At 47.7% G+C, this 25,868-nt stretch overlaps 1 protein-coding gene and 1 long non-coding RNA gene across 6 annotated transcripts in view; one reads left to right on the top strand and one right to left on the bottom strand.

Annotated features, from left to right (window-relative positions):
* The window catches only part of LOC135294180 (uncharacterized), a 72,674-nt gene extending 60,429 nt beyond the window's left edge, over window positions 1-12,245 (top strand). The window contains exons 4-6 of one of the 4 annotated variants that reach the window (XR_010356340.1): window positions 3,945-4,370; window positions 5,747-5,920; window positions 6,774-7,080. This is a non-coding gene — a long non-coding RNA (uncharacterized LOC135294180). Of the gene's footprint in view, window positions 1-3,944; window positions 4,371-5,746; window positions 5,921-6,773; window positions 7,081-12,108 lie in introns of those variants that run through there. The other 3 variants (XR_010356341.1, XR_010356339.1, XR_010356338.1) reach the window with 3 other exon arrangements.
* Window positions 12,246-16,894: 4,649 nt separating this feature from the next.
* HMGB1 (high mobility group box 1) lies at window positions 16,895-25,458 on the bottom strand. Of its 2 annotated transcripts, none has more exons than XM_064409093.1 (5): window positions 25,263-25,458; window positions 22,387-22,549; window positions 21,965-22,110; window positions 20,823-20,997; window positions 16,895-18,838 (listed from the first exon to the last, which is right to left on the bottom strand). In XM_064409093.1, exons 2-5 carry the CDS (start codon window positions 22,534-22,536, stop codon window positions 18,662-18,664), a joined length of 648 nt encoding a protein of 215 aa, XP_064265163.1. In that variant the 5' UTR covers window positions 22,537-22,549; window positions 25,263-25,458; the 3' UTR covers window positions 16,895-18,661. The 2 variants fall into 2 exon arrangements, with proteins under 2 accessions (XP_064265163.1, XP_064265164.1); XM_064409094.1 differs by lacking the exon at window positions 25,263-25,458 and adding an exon at window positions 25,105-25,136.
* Window positions 25,459-25,868: the final 410 nt, after the last annotated feature.

The raw sequence follows: 25,868 nt of genomic DNA, 5'->3' as shown, positions 1-25,868 counted from the left end.
CAGAGTCGCCATGGCCATTCTGACAGCACTGGGAGAGGTGCAGCTGAGGAAGAAGAAGCTACCCAGAGTGAGACATGGTAACTGCTGAAGGTCCTTAATATCTCCAAGCAGAAGAGCAGGCAGAGGGTGAGACCATTTGGTGGCTACATGAGAGCCAGGGCAGCAAGGATCATATGTGAAGCAGTTCCTGCAGTATCCCTTCCCTCTCCTGTGGCAGTGGGAAGGGGGTACAAGTAGAGCCAATGATGTCTGAAAAACAGATTACTCACTGAAAAGCAGTTCCTGGTTGACAGAAGCTATCTGCCAATTGGTGTGCAACCATTCATCAGAATTAACCCCAAAAATTAGAAACATAAAAGTGGCTTGCTTTGTTGGTTTGAGGTTCTTTTTACTTTTTATTTTTGAAGCTGATCTCAAAAGGAAACCTCAGCTGGAGTGAGGATTTACCAACATGCTGTGTCTTCAGAGCATGGCCAAACCACAGGACAGCCTGCAAGGGGGCTCTCCTAATCCTCTTGCTCAGAGTAGAATTATTTACACTGTTTGTTGGACCAGATAGAGCAGGAATACCAGCAGGACTAAACTGCCTGCCCCAAAGAGCAGGCCTGGGATCTGGGAGGTAGTGGACAAGAGCAGTTGTTCCAGAGCAGCGTTGGCTGCTCAGGGCCAGCCAACAAAAAAGAGGCTGAATTTGGCAGCATTGCATGGGACTTGACTCCAGCTTAGCTTGGCCCTGTGTGTTCAGCCTATGGACCTAAGAGCAAACCAGTATTTTTGTAAGTTTGGTGTGTTTTTATCCCAGCATAAAATGCCCAGGAAGATGATGCTGTAGCTCACCAGTGCTGAATTCCATAGGTGTGTAGTATGGCCTGGATTGAGGCATGACAGTGTTCAGGAGAGCTGGAGGATGGAAAGGCTGGTGGGACCATGCTGGAGGAACATCCCAGGGGAAATGAGACAGAGCTTGTTCATGTGGCTCTTGCAAGTTTTTCCAGGAGTATCCATGTCCAGAGCAGCACTGCTTGGTGGCTGGAGGGAGCTCCTTGATCTGGTCCAGGGAACAGCATAGGCATATGCTGACCAACACCATGGGAACAATCAAGGATGAGGACCCAGAGTCAGCTGGAGAGCTGTGTCTGACATTGTAGGCACATCTGACAGGCATAGCTACATCACCAACAAAGAAGAGATGGACTTCAGCCCTGGATTTGTGCTCATTGTCTGCTGGGCTCTCTGCTAGCTCTGAGCCTTTGGTGTGGATCACTCCAAGTAGCTGTTTCCAAGGTAAATGTTCTCCTTGGGAAGCAAGCTCTAGGCACAGTGCCTGTGAGCCCAGGGGTGCCACTCTGCCCTGGCCTTTGTGCTGAGCAGTGTAGGCACAGCAAGGCACAGCCAGACTCCTGCCTATTTGTGCTCCATCTCCATGTGCCTCTGGTGTTGCCTGGCACACTGGGTGTGATATTGCTTCCAGGAAAGCTTTTTAAAAATATTTTCCATATGAGAAACAGAAGGAGTTTGAACTTGCATCCTGTGTGCTCTGAGGCTCTGTTGTAGGCAGTGGATTGGGTGATAACTTCTCTTTATAAGCCTTGTGGCTGAGGACAGTTTCCTTGGGAATCTCCCTTTCCATTCCCGTGAGGTTTTTGGGGTTGACCTGTATCATGCTTTTTTAGCCTTTAGTTTGATTGCCAAACAGAAAATCAACTATTGGAAGATCTGCCTTGTCAAATAGACAAAGGCCCCGAGAGGCAGAAGCTTTTTGGAAAGAGGCCTTGGCTTTGCAGGGATCATGAGGATTTGGGCAGAACTCAGGCAGAGGATAAACCCCACTATCCAAGAGGATAACTTGAGGAAAGGGAGTTGCACAGGATTTTTCCACTGCTGTAGGAACCTTTGCTGTAATTCAGCTCGTGTTGATTAACCCTGGATGCTGGATTCTTAAAAAGTGATTAGTGAGATCACCCTGGAAATAGAAACAGATGTGCCATGTGTTACGCAGTGTATGGGGCTTAGAGGGAGGTTTTGCTGAAGCACTTAAAGAAAGGAGGAGATCCCAACACTGATATGAGACTTCACTCCTGTCACCTTCCTGTTTACCTCCCCAGAAGCTAAACACCCCTGTGCACATGTGAGGTGAACTGGTGGGATTTGCTGTCAGTGGACTGGAGCTGTAGTTCTGGCCAGTGACCGGGTGGAGAGATGAGCTATGCTGGCATCTCAGCCTTCAGGGGAAGACACGGTGTAGGACTTGGTGTCAGAGACACTCTCCGAATACCTGGAATCCCAAAGCAGGAAGTCTGGGCTTCAGTCTGAACTTGTGCTGGTGCTGCCTCAGAGCATCTTTCCCCTCAGTGAAATGTAAACTGGAGGTGGTTTCTTTTAATACTTCTATGGAGTTGTCTCTATGCTGTATCCCTGCCCCAAAATGCTCTCCCTTCATCCTGTAGTGACTCACTGCAGGTCCCAAAGATTATCAGAAGCACTAAGCAGCTCTGAGACAGCAATTGCAATTATGCTTCTACAGCTGTGATTGTCCACAGCCGTGCTTTCTGTCTTCCTCCAGAGCAACGGAGGATTTTAAGGAATGGTGCAAGGCTGAAGAAGGCAATACATCCATATGTGCTTTCCTAAATCTAATCTGGCATCCTTCTGGCTGCCATAACCTCTGGAGAGCAAAGTGCACATTTGTGCTGCTCATAGCACTGCTGCCTGATAACCAATATCTGCTCTGATAGGGGAAGCACTGCAGCACCTGGGGAGAACGGGAGCGGGTTCCCTTTGATCTGCAGGGCACCTCACAGACAGCTGCACAGCCAGGTACAAAACTGTCAGGATTCCTGTTTTCTGCTTCCTTTTTCTCAGACTAAATCTTGAGTCTCATACTCAAAAAGAGCATTTGGCAGGCCTCCATGTAAAAATATAACAATATCACTACTATTTCTTATTCATACATTCTATTTATTATTCATATTCAGGAGCAGGGAAGGGCCATTGCTTTATGACCGTGCAATAAAAGAGGTTACTGCTCCCCGTATGCTTTGAAGCCCAGGACATCATCCAGTGGAGGTAGAAAATGGAACTCCAGGACGTAAAAGTGATTGCTACAGTGGATCCCTTAGCAAAGACAGACCTAAATACACAACACACCTACAAAGCACAGGTACAGCTCCACAGTGGAAAAGGAGCCCAGCATCCAGCTGCCTCCTCAAGCAGAGGTGTTGCAAGGGAGGCTGAGCACTGCTTCACCAATACCTTTGGGGATCTGCTGAGTGTGGAGCTTGCTGGCATTGCACTGGTTTTACCTGGGTAAAGCCAGCTGCCCCTTAAAACAAACGACTTAACTGCCCTCCTGTTGGTCCTCTTGCCTCACCTCTACCCACTGTTACCTGCCCTTGTCCCTGGAGTCTCCACTGGGACCAAGGTGGGGCAGGTGATATGCCACGAGGAGGAGGGTGACCAGATGGATTCAGCATGCAGTTGTTCTTTACATTTCCAGAATGTCATCTCAACCCCCACCAACACCCCCAGCTCCAGCATTTCATGGCCATCCCCATGGCTTGTTCCCCAGGATGCTGGGAGTTTGGAATTTGGAATTCAGGACAGTAGAGGGGACAGCCTGGAGAAGATAGCTCACTTTCTGGAGGCCAGGACACATCTAGGGGCAGGTAGAAATTTCAAGAGCTGAGCCACCATGTCCTCCCAATACCACCTGTATGGTGAGGAGCCTGAATAGACCCCACCAGCTCCATTCACTCCAGCAGGGATCTGGGGACACAAAAATGTGTGGTGAGCAAGAAGGACTCAGGTTTTCTCTCTGGTTCCCTATAGAGACATTTTGGCCTCACAAGGATCTAGGGACAGGCAATCACAGCACAGGGGGAAAGCAGGATGCTGTTGAAGCCTGTGGAGCCAGCAACCCCACCATCATCTCTTTTCCCCCCCAGCAGTGGCATCAACCCTCTGCCTCCCATCCCAAATGGAGCTGCCCCCCAGCAAGCCAGCTGTCCTCAAGGATGACACGGTTCTTCCAGACTCTCACTTGTTCACGCAGGGCTGATCCAAAAAAGATGTTGGCAGAAGATGTTACAGACCTTTCAAAATCCCTCTTCAAACTCCAGCACTTCCTCCTCTCCATCCTCAGACAGGAATTGCACAGGTCTGGATCTCACTACCCAGCCCTGGAGCCCCAACAAGCAGAAGCCGGTGCCCAGCAGCAAGTCCTCCCAATTACTCCTTCTAAAAACACTTTCACCAAAGAGTTGATTAGCACTAAAAGTGCCCTCTCTGAGCACCTGTACCATGCACAAAGATCACACACCCACTGCCCAGGGAGAGAATGGAGTCCAGACTTCACCTGGAAGCCCTAACAGGTGAGGGGAGAAAGGATGTTATCAGGAAAGGTAATGGTTATCCTCTGAAAAAAAAGTCACATAATATAAATTTTTTGTCCCTCTAAAGCCATGGAAACAAAAAGACATTGTTACTCTCTATTTCCATGGAGCTTTCATCAGAAAAATGGAAAGCATGTTTAAAAAATAGGAAGAAGGATGTGGGAAACCTTACCAAAGGTGTCTGAAATCTCTGAGTGCACCTGCCTGGCTGTGTTGGCGCTGCTGGACCCTGTGCCCTGGAGCTCAGCAATGCCCAGGGGACAGCAGTGCACCCATGGGGGGGTTTTCTCCAGTCAGCATTCACACAGCTGGAGCAAGGACACAGGAGGAAGTGCTGGTGGTCCTGAATGCTTTGTTTGAGCAGCTGAAAGGAGAGATGCTCTCTGCCATGGTTTATTGGAAAAGCAGAGCAGTGTGGCTGCCAACACAGTGACAAGGTCCCCACTCGGTGATGCAGGTCTGCACTCAAGGGCGCCCTGGAGCACACCCTGACATGGCAGCCCAGCCTCCTCTGGGACAGAAACCACTCGGTGCTGGACCTACAACCACCCACAACAATCCTCACACTGCCCCTTGGGCCTGCCTGCCCAAAGAACTCAGTAACAACTCCCCTCTCCACACACCCAAGCATAACCACACATTTTTCCCAAGTGTTTAGCAAATGTAACCTCTGTGTTTTATACCTTTCACTCATTGATCAAGCTGATGTGTTTCTCTTTTGGACAAATAGTCATTACATCCGAAAGTTTATGGCTTGGCTTTGAAGTTAATGTTCTCTGAGATGAAGGAGAAAGTTCACACTTCTTCTATTGCTTCCAGCCCTTCTGGCTGCAGACCAGATAAGAGAGTGATGCCTTCAATTTACAAGTGATGACTGTTTTTTCAGGCAGAAAAGCTGAAAGACTTCTTAATGTAATAATGGCTTGAATATTGCTATAGTGCTCAGCAAAATGCTAGAAAAGGAGGGAAGTGACTCCATGAAACATATGGACACCTCAGACTAGTTATTTCTCTATTTACAGAGGCTGCATTTCCCTTCCTCTACTCTTTTGCTGCTGCAGCCACACTGACTCTGTTTGTCCACAAGCTGTCATTTTCTGCCAGCAACCTTCCTGTGTGGAAGAACAGCCTTCACGGCCAAAAGCTTTCTCCTGCTTAACATTAAGAGGTGTGTCCCTCTAATTCTCCTTGAATAGGTAAAGAAAATGCAGTTTTACAGCACACTCCATTAACAGCCAAGACTGAGTGTTTAAGTTGGAGGGTGTTAAGGCATCCAGTTCGTTCACACTCATTTGGAAATTGCAGCCTTGGTGTGACCTTTTCAAGCCTCCTACTTCTCTTCCTTCCTACTGCAGCATCAGCTCCTCCAGCCTTCACTGGGAGAAAGATTTTGGAAGCTTTTAGGAGCAGCCTGCACAGAATGCTTGGAGCATGACTGTCACTACCTGCAAGCTCCAGGGAGAGCAAGCAAGGCTGAAGGGACTTTGGAGAGGGAATGGGTTTCCCAGAGATCCATCAAGCCAGCTTTGGTAAGTCTCTAAAGGTGGCAGAGCCACCACTTGAGTAGAGGTGCCTGTGCTTGCCCATGTACCGCTCCCCTGCCCACCGTAACCCTCTAGGCCTCTGTGGCTTTTCCATTTGACCCCACCAGTGACAGGACTGGACAAAAAAAGAGATGCCAGGAAGACCCATGTGTACCTCTCAGCTGGGGCTATCTGAGCTGTGAAATGCAGTTCTGACAAGAACTCCTGCAGAGCGTGCACAGTATTGCCAGTATTTTGATACTCCTAATGAGTAGATGCTTGTATAAATAAAATACCTTCTGATATGTGATTTACAAAACATTGAGATTTTCAGTAATTTAGGATTGAATTACACCCTGTTGTAGCACATAAGGGGAAGGATTAGGGCACTGCAGCTCACAGCTGGGCAGCTAAACCCACTTTTCCTGTTCAATCGTCTGCCTTTGATCTGTTTCTCTTTAATATTCAGCTGAAATTCAGCTGAAAGGCATCAGCCGTGTTCAGATCAGTAAGGTATCACTGGATGAATGCTTGTGCTCTTTGTAAAGTTGAATTTGGCACCTGACTGGAGGGACCACAAGCCCCCCAGCAAATCCCAGATCCCTCCCTATTGTTGGGTCAGGTGCTGCTGAGAATTGGCAGCCAAGCAGCACAAGGCCCTCAAGCCTTCCTGGCACAACCACAAGGACCTGTCAGAAAATCCCTCCCAGGAGGTGATGAAAAGCCCCAGGGTGCCACCAGCATTCCCCAGGCCAGCCAACAGAGCCCCTCCATCACTACAGACCTGCAGCATCCTTTGCCAAATGTAGTATTTCCCTGTCATTGACACCTGTGCTGCTCATTTATTTGCATCTGTCAGCATGACCAAGTGACAGGATGGGCTCTGCAGGATTTCTGTTGATCCTCCTCCATGTCTTGGCATTGGGATCTGGCTCGTCGACCACTCAAGAAACTTTCCTTTCCTTTATTTCACTCCATTTCATCCTTTGATGTAATGCTAAATAAAATCTACTTATTGTTAACCACACCTCACAACAGCAGTGGTTATGTTTGTTGCTGGTTTAGTTTCCAAGTAATTTAAATAAACAACTGAGCCATGAGCAGAAACTACAAAACATCCTTTTCCCCTGGACATCATGACATGGCAGGCCATTAATATTTCTTTAGCACAGCAAACTTTGAGGCTTGAAATACATACCTTGGTTTGTCAAATGGGATAATTATTAACATTTTCAACTATCCAGCTAATGAGTTCCTGTGTTGCAGTGAATGTGGTGTTGTACAGTGTTTCTCACACTAATTTCTTGGGAAATCTGGGTCTGTAATTTGGTGCAGTCCTCGCAGCAGGAATGTATTTCATCTTCTGAGGTGACGTCAGCCACTCTTGTCCTGGCATTAAAAGTCAGCCAATGTCCCTTCCAGCTTTCCTAGGCAATCAGCAGCCAGAGAATCAGTGTTGTTCTTGGGAACACCAGCGTCAGGAAGTGTGAATGTGGTTGTCCTGCTTCTGGTGTCGGGGCTGCCCTCTGGGAACCAGTCCCAGTGCAACACTCCCTATATTTCAGTGAATGCCCAATCTTTCCTTCAGGAGCACCTACAAGTGCTTGGCAGTGCCACACTGGAGACACAATGGATAGGTCTCTCCCTAGGAGAACTCGGGGTTTGGAAATCACTTTAGGGTCTTTGATGCTTTTCTCTCCTTCCCCTGGGGAAGGCAGGGCCAGTGGGAGGGGGGGCTGGGTACCAGCAACACTGGAGCATCCCCGGGGCTACCAGGGGCACCAGGACATCCCCTGCTGTGGCTCTGCTGTTTTTATGGTGCTGCCTGCTCACTTCCATTTTCAGAGGGTGGCATAGCTGAAAGTGAAGCTGTGCACCCCTCGGGGGAGACATTCTGGAGAACACCAGCCGGTTCCCCAACTGCACCGCAGAGCAATATTGTTTCACCACAAAAAAAATCTCACTGGCCAACACACAGCAGGTCTGGAGCAGCCCCTGAGAAGCACCAGGCTCTGCATCCCATTAGGGCTGCCCGGAGGAAGCTGGACAGGATTTTTATTAAATCAAGCTCAGTCAATGCTTAAAGAAGGGCTTTTTTGAATTACGAGCTGAACCTCATGTTTGGTGCCCTGCCAAGCTCAGGATAGTGCGAGGAAGAAAAGGAGATGTATTTTTGGACTCCATGTCTGCTAACAGGCTGTTAGATAAAATTAAAGAGGCTGTTTATAAAGAATCCTCTGGTGCTGAAGCAGATGTGGAGGCCCGAGTTTATGACAAGATATATTTCTGGTGTTGGCACAAACAATCAATTTCATTCAGGACTTTCCTCATGCTGTAATGATTTGTTGGTTTGGGGTTGATTTCTTTTTTATTTATTTCATTATTTTAACTGAAACTGGCACAATGCCCTCATTACTTGTGATAAACTTGTTTGTTTACTTATGTCGTGGTAACCGGAGAACTGGACTCAGGCTCTGCTTCCTTGGATGCTGGTTGTTTCCTACCAGAGCACTTGGAGCTGTCTGACACTGGCACTGTGTTTTAAAAATACACTGCTTTCCTCAGCCTTGCAGGCAGTAAGGGCATTGCTGTGCTTTTATGAGAAAAATCAAGAGCACAAGTGAAGGCACATTGTCATTAATTATGTATGGTTTGGGTTTTTCCTGCCTTGCTGCTCCTCCTTGGACCCTACACTGAGTTCTGACTTCCTTATGGCACAGATAAAAACTTGAAAGAGAGAAGCCAAACACCATTGCTGTGATCTAAATCTACAGCAGGGCATTGCATATGGAAGGCATAATATTTGATGGTAAATTTTTGTTTGACATTATAGTAGAAGTTAAGGGAAAAGGTGTCATCCTTGGCCTAGGGTTTCGTAAGTGCCATGGGCAGATGGGCTCTTTTAAACTTTCCCCTCCTCTTCTAAAAGGAGAAACTCACAATCTGGACTCAAGCAAATCTTAAAGTCATAAAATTCCAGGTTCCAATAAATCTTTGTTTTATAAAAACACATTGAGCGTATATCAAAACAGAAACTGTAAAAGAAATTAAACATGTGTGTGTCACATACTCTACTGGATGCTCCTTAATAGTTTTGCAGGATCAGTGGAATAACGAGGTGCAGTTTTGCTCTGTGAAGTTTTGGCACCTCCCTGCAGCGCTGTTGGGCTGCCCAGGGCGCCCACCCGGAACACGAGCAAGCACCAGGGGAAGGGATGGAGCTCCACTCCCACGTCCTCTCCCTCCTTTCCCAGTGTGGACAGGCTGGGCTGTAGCTGTATCCCCACAGGCCCTGGGCATCACCACATCTTCCCTTTGGGGGCCCAGCAAAGTGAGGACTTGCTCGTCCTGCCCCAGTGAGTGGCAAGGCCATAGCCAACAAGTCAAAGGGAGGGAAAAGGAGGATTTGCCTGCCTGTTCCCGTAAAGTGGAAGAGCAAAGCAAAAATGAAATGAACTGGGATCACACTGCAGAGACACAGATTTTAACAAGCTCCTTTTCAGGGCTTTAAAAGATTATGCATGTGACGTAATCTTGACATTTCCTGGCTGACTGGTGATTTCCTCGGATCAAATACCCGGAATGCTGGGGACTTGTCACCACCTCGTGCAGCTCCTTTTACTTGCAGCACCCCGGGGGACACAGAAGGAGTGAGGCACAAGGTTCTGGGTCAGGGGGCAGGACCTGCACCCCTCTCCCTGTGCTCCCTCTCACCCTCGCAGGGTAAGACACAGAGCACACACCTTCCCTTTTAGAAATTCCCCTTAGCTTTGGGGGTTGAGGTTTAAGGCTCCTGGCCGTGGCTCCTGCACCCACAAGCCTTGGCAGAGAGACTAAAGCCTGCAAGAACCCTGGCAGGGACAGACCCTCAAACCTTGTAACAATATATAATCTATTTCTTTCAATCTGTTGTAGAATAATAATTTTATAAAATTCCGAGTGATTTGCTGAAGTAGTCAAAACCAAGACCAAAAGCCAGCAAAGCCCTATAAATTTTGAGAGTCTTCTTATCATGAAGATTCATCAAGTTTCTGCTGGTAGTGTGCTGAAACTTGAAAGTTATGGGGAAAGAGAAAAAAAAAAAAACTGCAGCAAAACATTTATTAGCATCTTTTCAAGCATTGGGACAGGCTTCCCAGGGAAGTGGTAGAGCTTCCAAGCCTGGAGGTTGCAACCAGAGCAGGGCACAGTGGCAACCCCCCATTCTGACTTGAGATCCTCCAGCCTCTGCTGTAGTGGGCAGAAAGGAAAAAAACCATAAACTCTCCCCAGATTTTTTTATTTGGATTTCCAGAGTGTCTAAATTTGGGTTGCTCAGGAGCTCTCTATTATTAATTACCCTAAAATAGGTACAACCAAAGGCAAGCAAAGAAGCACCTGTCTCGGAAGCACTCATACCATGACCAAAGACTCCAGGCAGCTCTTCCCCACCTCCCCTTCCCCAGCAGGGAACCACTGGCAAATCAAGTCAGCTGGAGGCTGCAGGTGCCAGGGGATCAGGGTGGTGGGAGCTGCAGGGGTCACCCTTCTGCTCCTGACCTGGCAGGTTCAGGCTGGCAGTGCCTTTTGCTGTGTGTAAACAGGGAAGCTGCAGCTGAGAAGTTAATGCAATTCCCCTCTTAAAAAGTATTTAGAAAGGGCATTTAAAAGAGTATCACCAACTAATTTAATGCAGCACCAGCACGGCTTTAGTAATATTTTAAAAAAATAATCCTAATATTAAAAAGAATATATATTTTGTTATGATTTCAATGCAAACAGTGTAAATAATTGAAAGAGGATGTTGCAACCCTTCCAGCACAGCCCTGCACAGCAGAAAGAGAAAGTGAAACAAAGTGCAAGCTGGAAAGCCCCCGGGAGGACAGGGAGACAAGGCCAGGAGGAACCTTTGGCAGGGCTCCTGCCTGCCCAGTGCCTGCTCCAGGCTCCCAGTCCCAGGCAAAGTCTGGGCAGAAGGTTACAGCAAGGATTAGTTAAGTAGCATAGGTTGGTTTTGGTTTTTAGCTTAAATATATCCCATGCTCCGGATTTTTATACTCACTTGGAGACGCATGGTGTGATTTTCAGGCTTGGGCCACTTCAATTTTATTATTGCAGGTGCCCCAAATAAACTTTCCTGAGGTTTTTCTTATATGTTTTCTAAAGAGAACTGTAAAATGAACAGTTAAGAGGTTTGTTGGAGCTTTTGAATAAGGATGGGGAGCAGCTTCCCCATCAGTTTTACAATTATGCACTCCGCTTTGCCTCAACCCTGACATTAAATGCATCATCCCAATGCCAAAAAAATCAACAGCACTTACCTGACAGATGCAGATATTCAGATGCACAAAACAACTGTTTATTACAGGCATTCCAGGCAATCTGAATTGTGTCATGTATCCCTGTTTCCACCTTTCTTTCCTATGTTTTGCTTCACTAAAAACCTCCACAAAGCTGCATGCACGTAATCTGCTTCACACAAACAACCTCCCAAGGTTAATTTATTACCAATTAACTTGAGGAGCTCAACACCTTTGCAAAGGCTGGTGTGAACGCTCATAGTCTATAGCTGGAAATCAAATACAGGTAAATCTCTGATTAAAAAAATAAATAAGGAACATGATTAGTAATCCTTCGGTGTTTGGCAACCAAAGCAAGTGGAAAAGGGAGCAAGGCTAAAGACGACACACCCCTTATAGGAGCAGAGCTACACACTGTGCAGCACAGTAGGTTCTCTCTGAAGTGTTTTTAAAAGTCTTCAGTGGGACAAAAGAGTTGTCCTGGACTTTTATTGTTTTAAAATTAATGCAGAAAAATAGGAAAATAGGGAGTTGCCTCTGCAAAAGTCATGGACCAGTGAGTGATTAAGCACAGGGGATATCAACTTAAACTCAAGTTTTGAGAGCACCGAACAGAGAAAAGTCCATGGAAAAGACTCAGTTTGCAAGTTTGCCTTTGAAAAACCACCTGTGGAGCCTCCTCTGCCTTTTGGCCTTTTTCAGTGATGAGAGATTTCTGCACGGTGTGGGCACGAGCCACTGCTCGGAACAGCGCTCTGGAACGCACTGTCTCCTTGTTTATATTTCAGTGCTACGCGTGATTAATCCTCCATTTCATTCATTGTCTTTTTACTTCTCTGCTACTGGGAACAGTAAATAAGAGGGAAGTTGTAACAAGAGCCTCCCTTTTATTCAGAGACCTTCTGTTTCCTGCAGGCTGGCGGCTTCGAAAAAAATCACAGCTCCATTGTGCTCCAAAGTCATACTGAATGATTCAGATGGAAAGAAAAACCCACGTCAGAAGGAACAGGGGATTCAAAGACGAGTGTCGAGGCCAGCAGACCAGGGACATCGATCCCAGGCAGCAGCACATCCTGAGAATGTTGCACCCTGTGACAGCAGCAACATTATGGTTTATCCCTCTGCACCGGGGTCTGTGGCAGACAAGTGCTGCTCCCAGTAACTGGGGGTGTCCCTGGGCACCCCTGGCCCCACAGGACTGGCATCGATTGCCGGGCGGTGGTGGGGCAGCAGGAAAATGCTCCTGTCCTACCTGGAGGACGCAGATCCAGCCCCCAGCAGCTGGGGGAGGTGAACTCACTCCTTCCTCCTGGAGCAGGGCTGGCAGCAGTGGAGGTCAGGCAGGGCAGGAGGAAGGGACAGGGTCACCGGCGGCAGAGGCAGGCAGAGCCCGGGGGCTCCTGTGCGGAAGCAGAGCATGCAGTGATAGAGACAGTGTTGCCATCACCGAACATCTGGTGCGAATGCTCCCCAAAAATAGATCACTTCCTTCTTCCACCTCAAAGGAAACAGTGTTGGAAGGAGACTCAGATACAGCAGGGCTGGCGCAACGTGGGGTCTCGTTCACCGTCAGCCTCTCACTGGGAGCCACTTAAACAGCCCGGGGTGTGACTCTGGGACCAGACATCAGTCTCAGGCAGGTTCTGAGGGATCAGTCCTGAGAAATGCCCTGACAACCCATGTGGGTGCCGAGCCTCTCAGCACCCTGGAGCAGAAACCCACCAGCACTTTCCATCGGTGGCTGGTATTGCAAAACCAATCCCTCTCTTCCCAAAGCTGCTCTTGTGCGGAGGGGCTCAGGCTGTGATCAGCCCTCACCTGCATTTTCCCGTACCAGTTTTACATTACAGTGCTGCTTCACAGCATCTTCCTTATTGGCAGGCGTCAGGAGAGATGTGTGTCAACAAATCTGAAGCGAGCGTAAGCGCGGCTACAGTCAAGTCTGATAATAAAATATGAGTCACTGTTATTCCATCATTTACCAGCGCACGTCTTGCAAGAAAGTTCTCTCTTCTAGGAATCACCACCACACAAATTTGAGAGTTGTTTTTAAAGAGCACCTTGATTTTAAGTGTGTGGCTGAGTTTTCAGAGGGCTGGTTCCTGCTATCCCTACTTGCAGCCCACTGCCCCGTGCTCCTTCTGTATTATCTGCGTTTCAATTACAGGCATGAGGCACCCAGCCCTGGCATGACCTGATGCTCTTCCCAGGAATTTTCACACCCAGTGTCTCCCCAACACCAAGACTGAACTAGCAGCAAGGAGAGAGCTGCTGGGACTGACCCCCCCCGTTGGCATGAATGCCCCCCACGCCATCTGTAGTGCTGCTGGACAGTGTTCAGGGGATGTGCATTTTTCCCCTGGGATGGGATGAGGAAGAGCGTGGTTAACCCCAGCATTTTGGCAAGGGAGACTTTTTCACATAAAGATATTATTTTCATTGTTTTCCTACATTTCAGTTTGGGAAGGAGCAGGAGGGGTCAGGAATGTCATCCCAGACATTTCTTCAAAACTGTTTTTATCCTTGGTAACAAATGCCCCTGCCAAAGACAGCAGCACACGTCCTCGGTTTCCCCTCCATAAGCCTGATTTTTTGAATGGCTTCTTGGAAAAAGCATTTACATGGTGACCTCTTGCTGCTGTAAGATGTGCAGGGAGATGGGTCCTTTCCAGGCATTCAAGCTGTAGTGCTTGGTCCTTCCTGTTTTTACTGAGGAACTTTTGGGAGGTCAGAAATATATGAATTGAGCTTTTGCTGCCTTAATAGGTGAAAGGCTGCTGGAAGCACGTGGATAAACTTCCTCTGTGCCAAATGGCCGTCATTTAAGTCAAACACTTTTTAACAATAGACGCAAAATTTTAAAAGGTGTAGTTAAAAAAAACCCTGCATTTGTCTGTCTGTCCTCCTTGCTGTTCTGCCTCTTGCTGCCTAGCTTGATCTCGAGCACTCCTGCTGCAGGGAAGGAGCTTCTGATGAGCTTCTGATGTGGCAAACAGGTAGACTAAGCTAATTTATCACTCAAGTCTTTTATTCCATCACAGAGTGGCAAAAGGGAAGCTCGTCTCTCTTGTGGGTCACCTCTAATAGCAATTGCTTCAGCAAGATGGATTTCAAAATTAGGTGCTCTTGAAGCAGAAGCCACACTGTATTTTTCAACAGCACAAAGCAGCCGTAAGAGGAATCTGACCTTCATTCTTCATAATAAATTCACTGGGGGAAAAAAAAATCCATCTTTGTTTTTCAGCTTGAAGTACTGTCAAAAGAAAAGCCAGGGCACACACAACATTTACAAAATAAAAATACAAGACAACTTCAGCAAAATGATAAAAATCTCAGGGATTTACTTTACCTGCTTTTTTTTTTTTTATTTAAACATTAGAATAGAGTCTGACAGCTTGCCTGCAAGTACATTGTTTTGAAATAAAGGCTGGTGTTAATTTGAAGTGGATCTATTCTAGGCTAAATTAAGGCCACCTCAAAGTGCTTTTCAGATGTAGAATGCAATCCAGTAGCTAAGTCTGGGGAAAAGTTTATCGATACACACCCACATTTAGGCACTCCATTGGACTTAGCATGTTTGTAAAATGTCTCTGAATGTATTTCAGGTGCTAAAATAATGTCTGCTGCAGCCTGCCAAAGGAAAATGTCACACAGTTATTTTCTGCTAAAGCGCCCCAAAAAGATGTGATCTGCAGACAAGTACAGACTCGTAAGCTAAAGAATATAATGGAGGAATGCTTGAAAATATTTGGCATTTTACTGTTATTAACAAAACGATTGGTACATTTGAATCCTAAAAGCCTGTAGCTGGTCAGCTGCCACTGGCACAGCCTGGAAATGGTGAAAATTAATCGTCTCTTCTATTAAACACTATCTTTGTATTTTGCCAGGTCTCTCATTACAACCCAATGCAGCACATTGCCTTTATTCTTTTAATCTGCTGTCAGGCATAGCAGTCAGGCAGAATGGGAATGTTTATTCTAACCAGCAGGTCTAACCCTTAGGCTAGCAAGAATTAGGAGAGGTTTTTTCCAAGCTCGGCTTGTCCCCCATCCAGAGAACCTAATGCTGTGGCTGCAGTCCACCTGGCTCCTCTTCTGGAGGAGTCACCCACTTTCCAGCAAGCCTAGATCCAGCTGTTACTCAGCCTTTTCTTTCAGGATAGGCTGGTTACACAGATAAAAGCAGCTGTAAAGGGGCTGTGTCAGCAGTGCTCTAATTAAGCTGCAGAAATCAGCCACTTCACACTCCTTAGTTAAGGTTTCCAGGGGCCCGTTTGCCTGGACAGAAACATTTTGTTAAACAACTTCAGCTTTTTGCTAGAGCTGGTGTGATCACTGAAAGCTTGGCAGGATGGATGAACACTGTCCATACATTTAGTTAAACCAGCTTAAAATTACAGAGCATATCTAGCCTATCTAGGTGGCTGCAACTGCAGCTCCTTTCAGGTCCAACTCGAGATAAACAACCATAAACACCAGTCTGGCTTCATCTGGCATTCAAGTTATCAGAACTCCCACATATTAACATTCAAGTTCTCTCCAGACCAATCAATTTTTTGTTGTTTAGATAAAGAAAAGCCTTTTCTTGACCTCTGCAACAAGCATTTACATGAAGGTTAAAGCCCTTTTTGATAGTGATGTCAATGCTGTCAGTTCCCCCGTAGGGAACCACCACCTAAACAGTTGCAATTTCACCGCTCATTATCCCTCTTCTACAGCAAGCACCCGCTTCTAAAGATCAAGGGGAGGCAGGTTCAGGCTGAAGAGTCAGCAGTAAGTGACCTCCGGCCAAGGAATCTTGGAGTGGCCAAGTCTGACCTATCAGCGAAGAGGCTCAGACAGTTTTGACCAAGATTATTTAACCACTGGAGCTTGCAGGGGAGCACAGCTGCGGAACAGAGAGGTCCCATCCAGCAACAACCCTCAGCAGCTCTTCCTTAAAACGGGCAATTAATCTCCCTATGGCATTCCCCTTCACCGAAGAACACTTCCACTGTCTCAGAACAGTTTTAAAGCAGTCACAGTCAAAGGCTTCAGTCCCAATATCCATGTGCCACCTCAGCAGAATTACAGGTACCTGCTGAGTGCTCTGAGAAAACCACGGCCACTCGAGAGCTGGGCAAGCTTTGGAGCATCTCCCACCCAGCACTGGCCTCTGCAGTGATACAGGGGGTTCTTTTCCTCAGTAATCAGCACTGACAATGACATTACCTACCCTCTCCAGCCTCGAGCACGCTCTGTGTTACCAATGTGCTAAAGTCAAAGGCAAGGCAAAGGCCCAGCCTGGATTCAGGGAAGCGCTCACTACTCATCTTTAAAGTTCAGCTGAATCCTCTAGGTTACTTCTGTCAACATCAGGCACCGAGAACAAAGGCACAAAATTATGGGGATCTCATTAAGTATGCTTGTTCCAAGAACAAGAAATGTTGTCTACTTTCCTCTGATGACCTGGGGAAACAAAAAAACCCTTCAGCACAGAAAATTTATTTGTCATCAGTTACGAGCATTTGAATGTGTAATATCCAGTTTAAGGAGACAAAAAAAAAGTCTGTCTGTCCTACCCTTTCCATATTGAGACCTTGCAAACAGCATCATTCTTCTGCTTGAAACAGAAAGCAGGGATGTACATATCTGAGAACACCAACACACACAAAAAGCCCCAAATCCTTACGGTATTAAGTGAGCCATTTAACTAAGTATTTAAAACCTCTGCAATTATTAGTTTATTAGTATCATCCAGGATTTCAGATGTTCAATATTTCTCCTGAAGTTATACATAAATGCAAATTGAAATAAGAATCTGAAAGTCAAAATTGTATAACAAAACAATACTCCATCACAAAAGCGTGTAAAATTACAAGAATGCTTTTTTTTGTTTGTTTTTAAACACTGGCACTTAAGAGAACCATAATTTTGTAACCACAAAATTGCCGAATTGTCCCCCAAACTGGTAAGCAGGTATATGTGAAAATAGTTACAGCTGCCAGCACTTGAAGTTTTACTAAATATGCAAAAAACCCCTTAGCTTTGGTTTTGGAAGAGAACTGTATTTGACCAAATTAGACATTGTTGGTATACCATAAACATTTAACTTTTTAATGCAAAATTTAATAAAATGTACTTTTCCATACAACTATATTTAACTTAAAAATGGGCAAACATCAAGAGTGCGGTATAAAACCTAACAGGAAAAATACATCTTATCTCATTTTCAATTTGAGACAATATACAACTTTGTTTAAAGGGCTAAAACTAGAATTTCAAGAATACAAATATGAATTTACATAGATTTAACAAATAATAATGGTACCATTTATAGAAATCTTAGAAAGAAAAATCATTTCTTGTGGGCCCTTTGCTACCAGGAGTCTCATGGTATAAAGCCCGTGGCCATCACCAGACCTGTCACCAAAAAATAATATGGTCATTTCATGCTTTTAACTTTACACATTTTAGGTACGCTCATCACTCCCAGGTGTTCAGAGATTTACAAATATAACTTCCATTACATGGTAACAGAGTCACACGTGTAAATTTCTCCACACCGGATGGACATACACTCTTCCTATGGGTCCTTCTAGGACAAAATTTAACATTCCCTCCCCACCCCCCAAAGTATTTAGTTTCTGTAAAATTGAACTCTATACTTCTCAACTCTCCAAGACTGGTAAACTCATGCAACGCAATAGAATATTACATTTCACAAAAATCTGAACAAGTATCCATTTGCTGAGATTGAATTTTGTCGTTTCCAGTTATGGAAGATTTTCATCATATGCCTATATATTTCTTTTATTACCCTATCATGATATTTCAGGGTATGCAGATCAAAGCTTTGTTTATCAGCTGGTTATATGAAAGATGAAAACTGTAATACTCCCGTGATCCCATACGGGCATTCAATAAAGCAAAAGATGAGTTCCCCTCAAAAGAAAAAAAAAAAAGAGAGAAAAGAAAAAGTATGATTCTCAAGGGCACCTATTAAAAGGACAACAATACTAATAAAAAAAATTGTATTTACTTAGAAGCATTCAGAATGTCAACAAAACAGCTGCAACTTTTTTTCTTCCTTTTTGCAATTACAGAGTGGTATTCAGTTAACAGAACAACAATTATTTTTATGATGCATCAGAGACAACTGAAGATGAGAAATGAACTACATCCCCGAATAGAACTAAATTTGTGCTGTGCACCAACAAGAACCTGCTTTATAACTCCCATGCCAATTTACAACCCCCACACTGTACCAGGCAAGGTTAGTGGCCATTGAAATACCACTAAGGACAGGGCTATCTAAAGACACATTCGGTAGTGTGTTAACTATACAAAAAAAGAGACACTGTACAGTTTAAAAACAAATCTTACACAGCCTTACATTTCAATTTTTTTTTTCTTTAAAAGGAGTGAGTTGTGTACAGGGGGGTTAAATGCTTTATAGACAAGAAAGAAATTGCTCTAAAAGAGACTTATTCATCATCATCATCATCTTCATCCTCCTCTTCCTCCTCCTCTTCATCATCTTCATCCTCTTCATCTTCGTCCTCATCCTCCTCCTCTTCCTTCTTCTTCTTGCTCTTCTCAGCCTTGGCAACTACTTTCTTGCCTCCATCAACCTTCCCTTTGGCCCGGTATGCAGCGATATCCTTGAAGAAAAGCAGGAACAGTCTCAAAGATTTAACCAGCCACGAGGTCTGAGCAACCTCCACAGAGCACTTGTGAAAGCATCACCCAGGTACCTGCCCTTTCTGCACTGGGGCAGGACCAGGAGGGAGCTGTGGCTTCAGCTCTGAGGTGAACTAAAGCCAAGGAAACGGGAACCCTCTACCACAGAAATGACACTGGCATGCTGCTGCACACTGCTTATGGCTGCTAAGGAATCTCCATTGTTGGGCTTCTGGGAACAGGCTGGAAAAGCTGCTACCTCTGATGGTAAAGGCACAGCTGAGCCCACTATGCCATAAGGAAATGAAGAAGGGAGACCTCTTAAGTTCCCTTTCTAGCCCTACCTTCTACAATGCCTAAAGAAATGCACAGGAAACCCTCGTTTGCAGCACAAACCTGGGATTAGACACCAGAATGACCCAGCCTAACAGCTGCAATGCTATGCCTCAGCAAAGAGCAGTTAGACTGAACTCTGCCTAACAGAAGTTTACAAAATAAAAGGTATAAGAACTTGATTAAAGGGTAGACACTGCCACCTTCTGCATGCAATAAATTTATTCCAGTCATTTGAAATGCACAAAATTCAATTCTTGTTACAGGAAAGTTAAAACCATACCTTGAAGGCACAGCCATAAAAGCAGTTAAGATTTCCCAACTTTATGCCAAAACAGTAAAACTATTAGGTAGGAGAACTGATGTACAAAGCTTACACACACCAGCTACAGACACACACATTCACACAGATGGTCCAAATCTTCAAATATTCCCCACCTAATAAACACTACACCACTGATCTTACTGTTCTCTTGGACTCTCTTAAACTTAGCAGGAAATTTTGAGAAGTTATGATACCCACTAAGTCAAAGGCCAAGCAGTGAAATAGCGAAGATTACTACCCCTTAAACCCCACATGTAAGTCTAAGAAATAAAGACATTACTACTGAAAACTAAAATAATATCTGCAAATAAAGACTAATAATTCCATCATTTAAAAAATGTCTGAGTTGCCTTGGCTGTATACAAGCAATTATTACGAAGCTGTACAGAAAGCATCATGTGGGAAAAGCTCCTAGGTCTGCAACTCCTCTCTGGCATATCAACAGGGCTCCAAGGTTCCACAGTGCAAAAATGTTGAACTTGGATTTGTTTGCCAGCAGGGAAATACCAGAGGAAGGTGACAGCACACAATGGACATAGGTGCTGTATGCCAGCTATAGGTGGTTGCTGAGCCCTTGTGAAGCATTGTCAGGGAATGTCAATGTGCATCCCTCCTCTTCCCTTGGCTTCCACACATTGGGATGGGAATCTGCCTCTAGAAATAAACCACGCATAGCACAGTCCTGTGTGCACAACAGAATTCTACAACTCCAGTTATGATGGCAGGGTTTAGCCTTAATAATTTAAAAAATTGTATGACAAGCTGCTTCATATGCATAATTAACCAAATTCATTACTAGAAAGGACATGGACACAAAGTAGGTCCAGGAAAAACACATGCCTAAAACTAGCATCTTCTTTGTGTTTTGTCATTTTCCCAGGAGGATATTTTAAAAATCGGCTACGTGTATCAATTACCCAAACATTCAAGGATGCTCACCAGTATCTCCAAAATCAGGGAGAACCAATTCATTTCTTACCAGCATTACTTACTGCTCCCAACTCAACTCAAATTCTGCTGTGACCTATGGATTTAGTAATGATACAGAACCCACAGTTTTTATTCAAGCAGCAGTGACAGCCCAAAATTACAGACAAATGCAAATAGTTCAAGGTAAAGGACTCCAATTTAGTGTTATGCCAATCAATCATCTGCCCCTGCACACAACCCTTTTCAACAAAGCTAATGAATTATGTCATTAGCATACTATAACTTGCAACATCGGGTATCAGGGTACACAATAAGGAAAAAAGTGTCTAAACTGAGGCTTGGGCTCCCCAGAGCATGTCCCTGAATGTCAGTGTTACCTTTTCGTATTTCTCCTTCAGCTTGGCAGCCTTCTTTTCATAAGGCTGTTTGTCGTCTGCAGCGGTGTTGTTCCACATCTCTCCCAGCTTCTTTGCCACATCTCCAATGGACAGACCGGGATGTTCTCCTTTGATTTTTGGACGAAACTCAGAGCAAAACAAGAAAAAAGCCGAACTACAGAGGAAAAATAAGAGAAGATTATTTAAATTTTAGATTCACTACAGCAGCAACTTTGGGACCTTTGCTGCTGTCCCTTAAAAGCATTTGGGAAAAAGCACCTAAAAATAAGACAGACGTTGATTACAATGGAAGGTATCAGAACTGAGCAAGCCACTTTGCAAACTCAATGCATCCTTTTCTCTTAAGTAATGCTGCACATCTGGTCCCATTTTTGATCCCCAGATAGGCAGATTTTATACACCAGACAGAGAGAAAAGCTTTAGAAATTAAACTAAGTCAATGATACTAGGGCAGAAAATGTTATTTCAGAACTGTTAGAGGTGGGAGGCTGCAATATTTGTTAGAAAAGCAGGATTTCAAGACCACAGCACCAGCCCAAGCAAGAACATCAGCTTGTAAAGGAACTTCCCTTGCCCCCTTCAGCATTAGCTCAGTTTAAAACACACACATACACACACAATAAGGTACTGGTGTCTAGTAGATGAATTTGAAGCCAGTTGTCATTATGTTGCAGCTAAAGTTTTAATTTCCCAAGTTGGTTTTGAGGAAGATCAACACTCAAACCTGTTCTGGGCAAAAGTCTCCAATTTTAAACTGACTGCCAACCAAAAATTCTGCTCAAGCCAAGAGGTGATGAGAGCAGGGCCAGCAGTACTTTACTGCCATATTACACTCCAATGACCCTCTAAACAGAAATTAGAAAAATCAGTCAGGATCACACCTAGTCTTTTTTTTCCATCTACTTTTAAAGGCTGCCATTACTCCAACTTTGACAGTAGGACCATCTACCTGAAAATAAAAGCTTAGCACTCAGAACTAAAATTTCAACCTATCTTTACACCACTGGTGAGGAAGATCATATACTCTTGTGTATTTCTGAAGCTCCTGGATAAAATTACCATTTTATAGATACACACCAGTGTGATGGTCCCAAACAACCTAAAGCTAGGAATCTACTTACGGAGGCCTCTTCGGTGCATTTGGATCCTTGAACTTCTTTTTTGTTTCTCCCTTAGGTGGTACATAGTTTTTCATTTCTTTTTCATAACGAAGCTTGTCAGCCTTTGCCATATCTTCAAACTTCCCTTTCTCCTTAGAAGACATAGTCTGGAAGGCAATTAGAATCACAGAGTACCTTAGAAGGGACACATAAGGATCAAAACAGTATTTTAAGATTTAAAAACATACCAAAATTTCAGCTGGGGGAGCTAAAGGTGAGATGAGGCCAATGGATAATTACAGTCACTTTACAACTACACTTCATACTTACCCAAAACCTGAGCTTTTAAGGAAATAATTTACAATCTTGAATGGTATTAAAAAAAAACCAAACAGTCATTTAAGGTTTTGTGGCTTTTTTTTTTTTTAAGCAGCTATTCCTACCTTCCATCGTTCTGAGCATTTTTTTGAGAACTCTGAGAAGTTCACTGACGCATCTGGATGTTTCTTCTTGTGCTCCTCCCGACAGGTTTGCACAAAGAAGGCGTACGAAGACATTTTACCTCTCGGCTTCTTAGGATCACCTTTACCCATTTTTGCTGATTTTCTGTAATGAAGCAAATGAGATACCTTTAAAACTTGTATTTGCAACAAACCAAGGCAGGAAGTCACAACCAAGGGTCACGCCAAACAAGACCTGCTGGAACAGTATTCTGAAATCATACAGTGAGAAAAACATTCTGGAAAATTTGCTGAAGATTTCTGTCATCCCTGTCTGAGGTGACCTGGATGTATGCAACCTGAAATCTCAAAGGGCCTTCAAAATGTGCAGTTATGGTTCCCTGCAAACAAGAACTGCTCTTCCAAGCAATCTGAAGGCAAGTACTGCAGTGGAGACTGCCTACCATGATTATTACCAGTGTATTAATCATTATGTTGGGAAGAATAAACGCTATTGAAAGGAGGGAACAAGTACCCAAGTACCCTGTCTCAGTGGCCTTCTGGGTTACTGATTTCTTTCGTTTCACAGCCCATGTTTCCACCTCTTCCCTGTAGGCCCTAGGTGCTCATTTACAAAATATATTTTTTATTATTTTCTATACCACGTGTTATGACCAATCTTTATGTGTACTGCAAAAGTCTACTCTACTCTTTGCAGGTATATCTTGAAATATGGGAATGAAATAGTTCACTTGGTCAAATACGTTATAACCTACGCAGGGCAAAGCACAACATTCATGTACAGCCAGCAGACCTGTGCTCAGCAAGAGCACGATGTGACACTTTCAGGGACTGAAAAATACCTTCCTGGGACTCTGACGCCCAAGTCAGACATTTGGAGTATTTCTTCATAGCTCCCTGGAAAAAAGTCACTTGCATCCTGACAAGCTCTGCTTTTCAGCACGAATTAAAATAAGGATAAAAAATAAAAAGTGAGGGGAAAAAAAAAAGGGCAGGCGGTGCCGTATTGCCACAGAAGCTGTATTTCCTATCGGTTTGGCGGATAGACAGAAACAGATTTCTGCTCTGTGACTAAACACGTCCGGTTTGAAGTTTCTACCAAGTAAACAAGAGGGCTGAAGAAGCAGGACGCTGCTGCCCGCCATGGGGCCGGGCCGGGGCAGAGCCTGAGGCTGCGGGCAGGGCTCGCACCGCGACCCCGGGGCCGCCGTTTAAAAGCCGCCTCCTTCCCGCCATTTTGGACGCTTCCCCTGTGAGGGGGGCAGAGGAAAACTTCTGAAGTCTCTCAAGAGATCTGCTGGGGGTGGAAGGAAAAAAAAAAAAAAAAAAAAAAAAAGAAAAAAAAACAACACAGCAAAAAACTAGTCCCGTTATTAGGGAGAACGTGTTTAAGTTTTATTCCGCGTTCAGGCGAGGGCTCGCAGCGGCGAGCACATGCCCAGGAGCCGGACACCCACCGGGGTGCAGCTGCCCGCCGGCGGCGACCCCCGGCCCTGGCGGGACAAAGCGTTCTCCCGCCGCCGCCCCCGTCCCCCCGCGGCGGGGGGAGCGTCCCCACGGCCAGCCCTGCCCGCTCCGGCCGCCATGAGGCGAGGCAGCCCGGCCTGCGCTCCCTCCCTCCCTCCCTGCCGGCCGCGCCGCCGCAGCGGCGGTGTCGGCGGGAGCGGCCGCCATGGCGCAGGCTCCTGGCGGAGGAGGTCACCCGCCGCCGAGCCTCCTTCCATTTTGTGCGCCGAGGAGCAGAGCCGGCCGCTCCCCACCCCCCCGCCGCCACCACACCCCCCGCGGCCGGGCGGGGCGGCGAGCCCGGGCGGCGGGACCCCCGCCGAGAGGGGCCGCGGCGGGGCCGGGCGGCGACCCCCGCCCGCGGGGGCGGCGGTGGCAGCGCAGCCCAGGCGGCGCGGAATGGCCGCTGTGGCGTCGTCCGCTGCCGCCGCCGCCGCGCAGAGAACATGGCTCCTTCCTCCCTTCCCTTCCCTTTGTGTGAGCGCGCCGCTACCCTGGCGCACACGCTCAGCCATTGCAGCCGAGGGAGGGCGGGCGGGAGACGGGGGGAGGTGGGTGGGAGCGGGGGGGGGAAGAAGATGGGGGGGACCAGCGCGCTTTCAGTGCCTGCCCGAGCCCCGGCGGCGCGGTAGAAGCCCCGGCGAGGACGCCCCGCTCGCTCGCTCGCCCCGCCGAGCTGTGAGGCCCCCGGGCTGCCGGCCCCGCGCCCGGGCGAGCGGCGGCTGCTGGAGAAAAAAGTTCCCCCGAACTGCGCCCCCGCCCGCCCGAGCGCCTCCTCTGCTGCTCCGCGCCGCTCGCCTTGTTTTCTCGCTCGCGGCTGCCGTCAGCCATGTTACAGCCGGGCGGCCGCGGGGCCAGCGGCGCCCCGGCCCGCGCCCCGCTTCCCCGCCGCCCCGGCGGCGCGCCGCGGCCCGCCCGCAGCCCCTGCCGCCCCGCCGCCTGCCCCGCCGCCGCGGCGATGGCTACGGCGAGCTACCGTGTAAGCGGCTTACGGCGGGGCACGGCGCGGCCCTCGCCCCCCGCGGCGGGCGACCCCCGGCCGCTCGCCCGGCTCCCATCGCCCGCCTCTCCCTCCCCACCTCGCTCCCTGCCTCCCGCCGCCCCGCTCTCCCGAAGTCGCCCGCCGCCCCCGCCCCGCCCCGGCCGAGGGGCTCGCCGCCCGGGAAAGGGTCTCCCGGGCACAGCCCCGCTCGCCTTTGTGTACGGGCGTCCGAGCCGGCGCTGCCCCGCGCTCCGCGGTCATGCAGCGGCGGCGGCACGACGGCCACCACAGGCTCACCGCCCGGCTGCGAGCGGGCGGGCGAGCGGGCGAGCGCGCCCGGCCGGCCCAGCGGCCCCCGGCGCGTACTCACCCGTGTCAGACAGAGTCGGCACGCAGCCCTCGCTCGGCCCCGAGCCCCAGAGACGCTCCCGCGGCCGCCCGCCCGGCCCCAGCGCTGGCTGGGTCGCTGTGCAGCCCGGTGCACCGCAATGGCTGAGCGCGGGATCGATACGCAGCCTCCTCACACTCGCGGCGCTGGTAACATTACTCTCTGCACAGCCCCGCGCCCATTGGCCGCCGCCAAGCCGAGCGCCGCGCCGATTGGCCCAGGCGCTCCCATTGTCCTGACCAGAGCGCGCCGCGGGTTGGGCGCGCGGCGGGACACGTCACGGAGCAGGGAAAGGGCGCGCAAATATAAAAGTGAGCGCCGGGAGCCGGGCGGCGGCGGGGCCCGCGGAGCGGCCGTGCCCGCCCGCCGCCGCACAGCCGCCGCCTGCCGGGCCGCGGGCCCCGCCGCCGCCCCCGCCGCCCCGGGGGCGCCGCCGCGGCCGCCCCGCCGTGAGGAGCAGCGCGCCGCCGCCCCCCGCCCCTGCGGCCGCGCCGCCCCGCCGCGGAAGCCGGAGCGCAGCGGGGAGCCGGGCCGAGCCCGCGCGTCTCGGCTCCAATTGCCCCGTTCCAGCCGGGGCACGGGGCTCCC

Source organism: Passer domesticus, chromosome 2, assembly GCF_036417665.1.
Source record: "Passer domesticus isolate bPasDom1 chromosome 2, bPasDom1.hap1, whole genome shotgun sequence".
NCBI lineage: Eukaryota > Metazoa > Chordata > Aves > Passeriformes > Passeridae > Passer > Passer domesticus.
Note: the sequence above shows the minus strand (reverse complement) of the source record. Positions and strands in the feature narration are given on the sequence as shown.

What these genes read in the sequence shown, in the direction of transcription:
- HMGB1 (XM_064409093.1), bottom strand. Translation starts at nt 22,536, where the DNA reads ATGGGTAAAGGTGATCCTAAGAAGCCGAGAGGTAAAATGTCTTCGTAC. An exon ending in AATGCTCAGAACGATGGAAG is followed by an intron (nt 22,111 to 22,386) that starts GTAGGAATAGCT and finishes ATTGCCTTCCAG; the next exon opens with ACTATGTCTTCTAAGGAGAA. An exon ending in AATGCACCGAAGAGGCCTCC is followed by an intron (nt 20,998 to 21,964) that starts GTAAGTAGATTC and finishes TTTCCTCTGTAG; the next exon opens with TTCGGCTTTTTTCTTGTTTT.